Here is an 11466-nt window from a genome sequence, read left to right as displayed (position 1 = left end):
TTTAATACTCTTTTTAGTTACTAAAAACAATTCCTTTGTATGTATGCCTGCTCCAACTCTGCCACCTTTTTGGGGGGGAGGCTCACTGCCCTGAGGTAGCAGTGCTCGGCAGACTCACAGGAAGCAGCCACTAGCACAGCTTTGTAGAGTAGCAGCCCCCGTTCTACAGTGCAGCACTGGTGCGGGAGCCTGCGACACTGGCCGTTGGCCATCCTCTCCTCCTCCGTGCCGAAGCCTGGCGTTTATGATCTTACAGGCAGGAGCAGAAGGCAGTACCGAGCCCTCTTCATCTGCAAAGCCCATTTGTACATTCAATATGAAGATATTTTCTTAATTGTTTTGTATTTACATTCATATCCAACATCAAACGCAAGGATTATTACCTCTTTTTCAAATTTATGTGCAGTATGAATGAATCATACCGTATAAATCTAAAACAGATCTCCTAGCCTTTTCATTTCTTTAAATAAAACAACTATGGTTTCGCCTCTTCCAGCAAGTGCTATATAGGGTATGCTGACTTTCTTTTATTGAAGTAAAAATCCATCTTTAAGAATTTCAAAGACTACCCTGGGATGCCAAAACTCAGACTCACAATCATTGTGCACGCACGTGAACAGAAGCTTTAACAACAAAGATGGATGGTGTACCTGGCTGTGATTCCGCCTCCTGCTCGGTTTTGGGGGGCTCCCGAGCCCGTGCTCTGTACTGGGAAACAGCCTTCCAGACCCTGCAGAGCAGGCCACCACTACAGGACAAAGAAAAGCACCCCTTTAGGGTTACAAGAAGGACCTCATTCAAAGCAACAAGGCAAAAATACTTCTTTAGGAGCCGTTGGGGCAAAAGTAACAGCATCTCATTCTAGATGTCTTTATAGCGGACATCTAGTCTTAAAAAATGCACCCCTAACTCAAACATACCAAAAATACCAATCTGTTCCTCTTCACGTGTGGAGGTGACACTTGCGCCCCAGCAGTAGTGGGACATGGACTTCGAGGTTAAGTAGTGTAAAGGAAAATGTCTGTTCCCCGGGCATCTGGTTCCTTTCCTCACCCCATTCCCAGCCAGGCTCGGGCTGGGAAAAGCAAACTATGGAGAGCAGCTCCTTTCTCCTCTCCCCACTGCTGCCACCCTCTCTGAACCCGGCAACAGTCCAGAGTTTGGATGGAGGCTGGCTTGTTTTATTTTCTGGCTAAGCCAGAGGAAGGGGGGTTAACGACAGTTAGAGGAGGCCAATTACTAAAACTTCAAAGGGTGATCATGCAGGAAAAGTAGTTTTCCATTAAATGGTTTTGAGGCGATTCTTACCGAAGTCGAATGCATCTTAGATCTTCCTTAGTGATATCGTGAAGAATATTATAAAGCGTATAACCCTCTTTAGTAATCTGAAACAAAGACCAAATATACAGACACGGTAAGAAGCTTTAAGAAGAGCATATGAATAGCTGTATGATTACTGATTTACCTTTTCAATTGTCTCAGCATCTGCTCCTTGTAGTTTCAGCCAGTCTTCGAGCTCTTGATCTCCTCTGTGCCCAGGAAACCCAGGACGGGGTGCTGGGTCCTCCGTACTACCTGTAAATTGATTAGAAATATGTTTTATTGTATATTAACGTTAGCCAGTAAAACTCTTCCCAGGATAACCAGTTGGGTGTAGTAAACTCTTCCAGAACACAAATGGGGTGATGTGAAAAGGAAATGAATTAAGTCTGTATTATTCAGTTGCTCTAATACATATTAAACAACGATTCATAGTTCTTGGATTCTGTTTCCAGAGCATAAAATAATCCTTACCTGTGTTGCCTTGGTTTAGCTTGGAATTTGACATGTTTTCTGCCTACCACCTCATATACGTATTATTCCTTTGCCTTTAAATGCCTTTTTCTTGGGAATCATATCCCTAACTGCATTGACAGTCAAGTGAGGAAAAAGATTTCAGTATTATTTGCCTCAGTTTATTCATCCCACATTCTAAGAGGTAGCTATAGCTCTTTCCCATGTGGGACAAAATGAAGAACTCAGGTTTACTGAGGTATACTTTATGCAGTAAACCAGCAGCCTTTTTAGGTAAACCAAAAAACCAAACCCAATTCCATCTAGTCGATTTTGACTCAAAGTGGCCCTACAGGATAGAGTAGAACAGCCCCATAGTGTTTCCACAGACTGCTGCATCCTTCTCTTTTTTTTTTAGGTATACAGTGCTATGAACTTTGACAAATGCCAATAACCACTACAACCAAGATAAAGTAATTTACGTCACTCCAAAAGTTTCCTCGGGCCTGTTTGTAATCCCCTTTGCACAACTCCAGCCATTTTGATTTGTTTTCTTTATAGTTTTGCCTTTTCCAGAAGATTGTATAAATGGAGTCATAGTATGTAGCCTTTTGAATCTGGCATAAAGCATAAAGCAGCATAAAGCAGCATAAAGCAGATGCGCTTTACCCCACGTTGTTGAATGTATCACTGGAGAGCTCAGTTGCTAACCAAGAGGTTGGCAGTTCGAACCCACCCAGCAGCTCAGCAGGAAAAAGACCTGGCAATCTGTGCCCATTGAAGATTTGAGGGCAGGAAACCCTATGAGGCATTTCTACTCTGTCACATGGGATCGCTGAGTGGAAATCGACACTACACACCCAACATTCTAAAACCTACTGGAATACAAGTTTAATAGAGGATAACCTACACTGTTGTCAAGGTTGAGTACAATATCTACTAGCCAGATTTTAAAACCATCTCTCGTACACACAAATCAGACCAAGTGGAAAATGACTCACCATTAGATTGGAAATGTAACCGGAGCTGATACAATTCTTGAGTTTTCTGTTCCAGAGTTTGCCGTAGGAAATTCTGGTACTCTCTCTCTCTCTGAATCAGGTGTTCCAAAAGTCTGGTTTAAAGAAAAAAAAAAAAACCATCATCCAGACAGCCTGATGAATACCTTAACACCATTCAATTCAAACATTTGTTGAATTTTAGAGATTGAAAAAACAGCACAAGCCCAGCAGTCAGTCTGGTGAGGGAAGCCAAGGTGGCGTTTCTAAAAGTTCTGTGAATCAGGTTGCAGCCTGTATATGGGAACCTTCCTTGTGTTTTTCCTCCACTTGAAAACAAAGACCAACACTCAGAGAGTGGTTATATTTTGTCCCAGAATGTATCACGAACCAAAAGTTCACTTGATGTTGATTGGTGGAACTCAGCCAGAAGGATGGTCTGGTTATTTAAACTTGTCTCCCTGTTAAGATAAAGAAGCTGAAGGGAAGTTAAGTAATTAGCCCAGAGTCATACTGGCTGGGCTCCTCCCATCAGGATGGTCTCCTGGCACCCAATCTTGTTCCTCCTTCTCCCTGGGACAAGAAAGACAGGCATGGGCATAGCTGAGCCAAGAACATTCGATTCACCACCACCCCCAATGCCAGGGATCACAGATTACAGGCTTTTCCAGCTTTTCTTGTTTGTGCAGGCACCTAGGCAGTAAGACTCTTGTAGCTTTTAACTGCATGCTTTTTTATGATCCATGCTGGTGGTGGACTAACTTTTACATCATTGACTCTGCCCTCCAAAGTCAGTCCGCAACAATATATAAACAAATCCAGGCAAAACAAGGAGCAAGCATGTTATCTGGGTAATTTGGTGGCAAAAATGGGGCATGGATAGAACACTTTTGGCCCAGGGAGCAACACAGGAAACGCTGGTGGCTCAACAGGTAAGGAACCCTGAAGTCATTTCCCATCTCTACCCCTGCCTGCCTTGTCCTTGTCACTCAATAATTCCACCAGCTAAGGAGGCAGCTGCAGCGCTCCAAGTGGATCCTCAATGCACCCTCAAGCCCATTTCGATTGGAGAGTGGGCTCAGTAACCAGCTGTAACTGAGTTTACGGGCAGAAGGGGCTCGTGGGACTGTCACTGGGACTGAGCAGATACTTCCACTCAGCATCGTTCTCTCCACGCCTCCTTCAGCTCTGCCCCAGCCTCACACAATAAGGTATCTCCGCAGCACAAGGACAGGCGCACTGTAGAGGGACTGCAGGCTTATTAGCAACTGGCATTCACGTGCTGGCTGATACTTTACCGATCGCTAATTTGCCTGAGATGAAGACAGCAGAATGACTTAATAGTGGAGAGGACTAACTTTTGAACACAAAGACAGCACTTTATTGATTAGCATCACCAGTGACCTTATGGCTACAAAGCAACATTTGGAACAAGTACCAACTAGTTTGCTATGGCTATGGATTAGATATACATATAAAAGCCTATTGATAATAGGATCCCCCAGAGCAAATGGGACTCACTTCCTTCATTTAACAGAAATTTAGGGAGCACCTACTGTGTGCTCCTGGTTGGGAGGCAGCCCACAACTGCCTGCTGAAGGATCATGGAAAATCCTGAGGAAGAGAGTCAAAGATGGATGGGAAAACTTCTCGGGGCCAGGGTCGTGGGGTACCCACCTGTATTAGTCCCTCAGTTTAATCTGAGAATACCCCCTTGCCCAGTTCACAGATGGTTAAGATGCTTTACAACACACCGCTTCTGCTTTACATGGCTCCTGTGAGACCCAGGTGAGGCACTGTCCACTCAACAATTAAACCAACCACCTTGTCAGTCCCAGTCATTCTCCCACCCCTCTTCAGGTACCTGGTGTAGGAGATTCTTACCTGGAAGTCTCCTGTCTGAGCTTGACCAGTTGGAAGCGCAGGTGCTGGTGGGGGTGGATCTCCTGGAAGGCTGCTGAACCGGGTCTGTCCCCTCCATAGGTGGCAGGCACTTCACTTCCACGTGGGTCTGCAGGAGGGTAGTCCTCTTCCATCTCTCCATCCTTATCTACCCCCTCCATCTCAGACGTAGGCTCGAAGTGTGCTTGTAGCTCTGCAAAATTGTGGAAGAAGAAATGACCGTGGTCTCTGGGTGGTACAAATGGCCAGTGTGCTGACCTGCAAACTACATGGTTGGGAGGTTTGAGCCCACCCAGAGGACCCTCGGAAGGAAGGCCTGGGGATCTACTTCCAAAAAATCAGCCACTGAAAACCCTATGGAGCACAGTTGTACTTTGACATACGAGGGGTTGCCATGAGTTGGAGCTGACTCGACAGCAACTGGTTTTTATCAAAAGAGCATTTCCACAAGGTCAGGGCTTGGTGGAGCTTACGTCCCATCCCAGCAAACCAGGCTGTACAGAGGCTGGCCTGGCCAATGCGACACTATCAGGGCCGCTGACTTCCTAAGTGGAGAAAGGAGACTATTCGGTTCTCTGCAGTGTAAAAACGACCCCCCCACCCCCACCCCCAGTTTACGAATGAGGAGAGCGAGCCTTAAAAACACGTTGAGTTAGCCAAAGACAGCTTAAAAAAGGTACAGCCAGGCTTCCAAACAGGCCTGGGTACTTTTACTACAGAAAATTGCCTGCTTGGAGTGGGGAAGTAATGAAGCGTTGCGTTTTAACAAGCCTTTCCTGCAACCTCTGTTAAAGACAGCCTTCAGAAGGACACACAAGATGACCAGAGATCAGAGTAAATAGAGGAAGTGGTAGTATCAATAAAAAAGGTTTCAAGTCACCCTTTGTAGGAAGAAGTCACCACAAAAGCAGCATCGACTTTGGTATTAAGCTGCCCTAACATTTCAAAAACAGAGGCTACAAAAGCCAGATTTCTACAGCTACCACAATGATTCTCAGGAGTCCGAGTGTTAAAGGATCAAGCAACCAGGAATCCTTTGCTCAGCTCACACTGAAATGGATAGTGAACACCAGCGGACAGCAGGATCCTCACCGCAGGCTCAACACTCCCCTCAGAGATCCACCTGCAGTCAACTTAGTTACGCCAAGGGAGCCAATAAACAGAGCCATGAGATTCTTAGAACACAGAATCTTGGCTCCAGGAGGAGTCTGTGACAACATTCACCCAAATGCAGGAAGTACATAGCCAAGACGGAACAAAGAAAGCAACAGTGGTGCCTGCAGAGGACATATCTGATCTTTTCCATAGCATGAAGCTGACCTTGACCACAAAGAAGGCACTTACCTGGGATGAGAATGGTGACCGCAGCCTGCACCGCTCGGCGGATGATGTTATCCATCGCAAACATCCAGTGGGGCCTAATTAAGTGGTTCCTCAAAATTTTATTTACCTAAAAATCACAAAAATTCTTATTTCTGGCCTAGTAGACTTTTAAGACATATGAGTTAGTCCTTACTAATTCTAATTTGCTTCTACTCTGTCTAAGATAAAAGTGTCAACCAAGCTGCCCTGGTCTTTGACCTACTTGTGTTTTCCTTCCTCTAAGTTGGCCCTAAGTCATGCTGGGGTCTGGGAGGTGGGTACAGTGATCAGATCAGCCTTACTGGGCTCTTCATTTGTTTCTTCAACAAGCATGTACTGAGCACTTATGAAGTGTCCAGCTCCATGCTGGGTGCTTGGGACACAAACATGAACAAGACACATGGTTTCTGGCCTGCAGGAGCTCCCTTCTGTTTGGGCGGACATATAAGCTTAAACCGCACACCCACTACTCTATTGGCAGTTGCCACACGTACCCAGATCCTATACTCATGCTCTACGGCCAAGCACAAATCAGCACATTCACTGAGATGACATTTCACATACTTGCACACTCTGTGTTTAGAGGGTGCTGCAGAAACTTGGCACTTCAAGGAAAACAGGTGAGAAGAGATGGGGATGATGGGAGAAGATAGTAATCAAACTCTATGGTCTTAGCTATGAGCTACTTCAGTGGGCTCCCTGCCTTCTAGTATGTTCTGTAGGGCCAGAGGTAACACTTACAGCATCCTGAAATCCAAACAGTACCAGGTGAATCTGATTGATGGATGAGCTATCAAAGTCCAGCTCCACCTTTAGCTTTGATATTGTAGACGCCATCACCCTGTGCTCTGGGGAGCGTATGAAGTCCCTGAGGATTCCAATTACTTGCTTGATGTGGCCAACTGAGAGATGCAACTCTTCTGAACTCTGACCTCCCCCCCAAAAATAAAGAGTAAGTCAGAGAGAAGGTGGGGAAATTCAAGAAATACCAAGGGAACAAAAAAGCCTGTTGCTGTCAAGTTGATTCCAACTCACTATGAGTAGAACTGTCCCATAGGGTTTCCAAGGCTGTAATCTACAGAAGCAGACTGCCACGTCTTTCTCCTATGGAGCAGCTGCTGGGTTCGAACCACTAACCTCTGGGTTAGTAGCCAAGCACTTAATGACTGTGCCACATTGATGGAAACTAGGTGACAATTATCTAGTTAATAGAATTGTGGGACTCCCAGGTAAGAAGAGGTCTCCATTTGCTCCTGGAATTCCTTCCAGATCTTTCCTGTATGAGGGTTATCTGGCCCTTGCTTTTCCCTGGCCTGTGTGTGTATGCACACCCACTCTCACAGTTAAGCCCCATATTAAGGAGAAAGACTGGGGCCTCATCAGAGGATACGGCTCACACCTCTATGATGGGGCAGTGGCCTCTTCATAGAAGGACCTTTCCCCAGGCAAAATAAGGAAGGGGGGAAATCAGTTTGCCATTACTGCTTCCTAGTTAAAACTTTCCTTCCAGCTTCTGAGGGCAGCACCCACAGCTGGAGGAGTACCTGGGCTCCCAAAGGCTGGGAGGCCCTTCAGTACCCCTGGGCTTTGTGCCACCATCTGGCTGGTTTCACCACCAGGTGGCAGCACCACCCCACCACTGCCTGGACTCACTGCAGTGTTTTGCAAATTCATGTTTCAGTGGGGTTTTTTGGTTTTGTTTTTCTCTTGCTATTTTGTTTTATTGAGGGAAGGAAGGAAGTTGGGAAACATGGTGATTATTTTAACTATGTGAATGTTCCAGTGTAAAAAGTACCTCCTCGGTCCCTCCTTGACAGGACAGAGGGGGCAAGATCAGCAGGTGCCCTCACTCAGGCCTGTACCTGGGCCACGCACTCCAGCAGGTTGGAAGCCACCTGGCTCTGCTCCTCCCACAGGATTTTGTACAGGATGGCACGGCGCTCGCTGTCCTTGCGCAGCAGGAAGAGGCCCGGGTCCCTGTCCTCCGGGGACGGGGTGGCGCTCTCATCCGCAACGCTGTGGGCAAACACACACAGATAATGTCTGCAGTCCCCAGGCACCTTCTCCAGAAGTGTCCCAGGCTAGGGCCCCATGGGGAGGGTAGGTGTGAAGAGATACTCTGCAGTCCCCACCACAAGAAGATGGCACGGCAGGGGAAGGTTGGAGAGTACAGGAGGAAGGTGAATCTGAAGAGAAATGCAATGTTTTCTCTAACCCCAGAGCTCCAGTGCTGGGGGTGGGGGGTGGGGGGGATGAAGGAGAGAAGAGGGGACAAGAAGGGGAGGGGGAAAGGAGTGAAACTTGAGGCGGGGGAGAAGAGAAAGAGGTGAGGGAGAAAGAAGGGGAAATAAAGAGGGGGAGGGACAGCAAATGAATACTCTCTCCTTGCTGGCACAGTGCCCACGTGGCCCTATACTGATGGAAGCCCCTGGAGCACCTGGATTTTGCCTGCAGGTATTTTGCCCCTGAGGCACATGAGTACCTCTTGCTGCCCAGGGACCCAGGCCATACCACATACCTGAGAAGGTGACTGAGGTGGTGCTTGGGTGGAGCCTCGGAGGGCAGGCCACGGGCCTTCTCGAAGAACACGTCGCACTGGGCCTCCGAGTCAGGGGAGATGGAGCTGGGGGAGATGGAGCTGTGCTCGCTGCTGCTGCCCCCACCACCGCCTGCTATCTCCCCCAGTGTTGGCAGGGCCAGGGAAGCAGCTTGGGCCCCCTCTGTGCGGAAGAGAGAGGGAGGTAGGCGGTGAGCTCCAGGGAGCCTATGCCACTCAAACCGGGATGTCCAAACAAGACACCCCAAGTCCTGTGACAATGAGGATTTCAATTCAGTAGGGCCTGCGAATCTGCACTTCTAACAAGTCTTTGGGCGGGGGCGGGGCAGGGGGGGAAGCAGGCAGCTAGTTGGAGGACCACGCTCTGCAGAGCAAGACCCTGAGCCTTTCTGTTATGGGTTCTAACCCTGATCCACAACAGAAAAATGAGAACAAACGACCTCCTTTTCACGGGTCTCCCTTAGGTCACTGCCATCGGGATTTACTGCAGGAGTCCTTTCAAACTCCCCTGACACACCCTTTAATGAAGGTCAGGGGCAGCACAGCAGGCTGGTTCCCACAATGGAACCAGGCTCTGCACAGGAAGACAGGAGACCCCAGCCAGGACACCTCCCTCCTCGTCACCATCTCAAAGGAAAGACATAACAAGGGGGTAAGACCACAGTGCCTAAGGGGCTGTGTGTGCCTCTGTCAACAAGTCAGACAGACATGCAACGCTTGGGCTTTGACAAGCCCCAAACTTGCTACGCCAATCCCTGCCACCCTTCACCAAAGTGGGAAGCTCAGTACAGCCACCTGGCCCAGCTGTCCAGGTAGGCCTCACCTGAGGGCTTGAAAGCAATTCGGTTCTTCTTGCCCTTGTTCACCTGCCTTAAGAAACTCTCTCTGAGCAGGCCAGCAGCCGTGACACGTTTGTGGGGGTCAGGCTCAAAACAGGATAAAATGAAGGCTCTGGCTTCTGCCGAAAGGGCTTCTGGAATCTCTGGGTGGATCTTAAACATCCCCACCTGCATTTAAGGGAAAGGTAGCCGTATCTGTGTCAGTGAGGTCTCAGGTAAATCCGGGTGCACATTTTCAATACAAAGCTCTACATCCACCATTCTGTGCAGGGCTAGTGACAGGTTGCAAGAGTGCCCCAAGGAACCTCACCTGTGTCCCCACCCCTTTGCAATGTTGTGTTGCTGCTGCTCCCCTCCTGAGGTGGACTCTCTTTCCCCACTCCCTTAATCTGGGCTGGCCTCTTGGGCCTTAGTTTTGACCAACAGAATATGGAGGAAGTAATACTAAGTTTCAGAGCCTGGGTCTCAAGACCCTTCCCTAGCTTCCACTCTAGTCCTCTGGGGACCCAGAGACCACCATGCAGTGAGGAATCCTGGGGTGAAAGAACACAAGGGGAGCAGGCCCAGCCATCCCAGCTGCAACCCTGGCCAGGTGGGAGAGGCCATTTCAGACCAGCTGCCTAGCCATCCACTGGGTGCAGCCACGTGAGTGAGCCCAGGAGAAACCAGTGGAAGAACTAACCAGTCAACCCACAATCATTGCTTAAAGCCTCTAAGCGGTGGTTTGTTCCACAGCAGTAGATAACTGAGACGGGACTTGGGCCACAGCCTGTAGCAGGATGTGCTAAAGGAGGGGACTCAAAGGCAGCTGTTATCTGTTCCCTAAAACACAGCTTCTCTAAGAGATGCCCCACACACCTCACAACCCTCTCAACCTCTACGTATTCACAGCCGAAACTTCCAAGCTCCAGTTCTAAACCACGTGCACACAAACCCTTGGGGATGGGAACTCATAGACAAGGAACTAATCATCCAAAGCCAAACCCACTGCCTGTCCCTGTTAGCGCTTGTCTTAGATGTCTAGTTGCTGCTGGAACACAAATACCACAAGTGGGCAGCTTTAAAGAACAGAAAATTATTTCCTCACGGTTCTGGAGGCTAGAAGTCCGAATCAGGGCCTCAGCCATGTGGACTCCTTCCTTGTCCATAACCTGGGTGTTCCTTGGCTTGTAGACAGTCCTCACATGGCGTCTGTCCCCCACCCCTCCCGTGTATGTGTGTCTCTGTGTCTAATCTGTTCTTTTTATAACTCAGAAGTCATTAGATTTAGGATCCACCCTACTTGGGTATGATCTAATTAACATAGATACAGGATTACATCCACCAGTGTAAGGGTTAGAACTCCAACACAGATTTTGGTAAGACACCCTTTAATCCACAACAGGGTCCCCTGCTAGAATTTCTGCTTCAGCGCCCCTTTCTGGCCAGCGAATCATTGTCCTGCTAAAGGCTGTCTGTCCCTATGGCCCGTAAGGGGAGGCAAGAGTTGGGTTGAATTGTCCCATCTCACTGTGACTTGGGAATGCTTCTACTGCAAGTCCTACTCATTCATCCTGCATAACTGTCCCCATTAGGGGTGGCTCTCTTTTCTTTTTAGGAGTTGGCATCTTAAAGTATGCCGTCTTGTTTCTTTCCTAATGATCCAGGGATGGAAGCCATTCAGCCCACCAGATCCATCCCCACTCCCAGCTCCTCTGCAATCTCAGGCCACCTCAGCCTCATATGTCCCCATAAAGGGGATCTGGGTGCTGTAGAAAGCAAACTGCAGAGCCTGCAGACTTCAGATCCTATAGTGTCCCTTGACCAAGCAGGGGCACACTTATATTTCAAACACAGCTCAAGAATTTTCAATCTTCAGAACACGAAAGGCTGGATAGATTCAAACTACCATGATTTAAAACACAAGACCCATTACAGGGGCTAGCCCTCTGAGAGTAGGGAGAGGAGTTGGCAGTGCCCCTAGGCACAGGGGGCAGAGGCAAAAACTCAGGACAAGAACCCAGTGCAAATGGGTGGCTTTCCCTCTAGCTCTTAG

General features: G+C 48.3%; 1 protein-coding gene across 1 annotated transcript in view; it reads right to left on the bottom strand.

Annotated features, from left to right (window-relative positions):
• Window positions 1-20: 20 nt before the first annotated feature.
• Window positions 21-11466, bottom strand: part of MAP3K15 (mitogen-activated protein kinase kinase kinase 15) — a 146342-nt gene continuing 134896 nt past the window's right edge. The window contains exons 20-30 of the mRNA XM_049871562.1: window positions 9416-9599; window positions 8554-8755; window positions 7898-8051; window positions 6777-6962; window positions 6018-6123; window positions 4656-4866; window positions 2775-2887; window positions 1466-1575; window positions 1309-1385; window positions 651-748; window positions 21-235 (exon numbers count right to left, since the gene is read on the bottom strand). Coding sequence (XP_049727519.1) covers window positions 21-235; window positions 651-748; window positions 1309-1385; window positions 1466-1575; window positions 2775-2887; window positions 4656-4866; window positions 6018-6123; window positions 6777-6962; window positions 7898-8051; window positions 8554-8755; window positions 9416-9599 — 1656 coding nt within the window. The remainder of the gene's footprint in view (window positions 236-650; window positions 749-1308; window positions 1386-1465; window positions 1576-2774; window positions 2888-4655; window positions 4867-6017; window positions 6124-6776; window positions 6963-7897; window positions 8052-8553; window positions 8756-9415; window positions 9600-11466) is intronic.

Source organism: Elephas maximus, chromosome X (genome assembly GCF_024166365.1).
Source record: "Elephas maximus indicus isolate mEleMax1 chromosome X, mEleMax1 primary haplotype, whole genome shotgun sequence".
NCBI classification, from domain to species: domain Eukaryota; kingdom Metazoa; phylum Chordata; class Mammalia; order Proboscidea; family Elephantidae; genus Elephas; species Elephas maximus.
The sequence above is the reverse complement of the archived record's forward strand: the minus strand, read 5'-3'. Positions and strand labels throughout refer to the sequence as shown.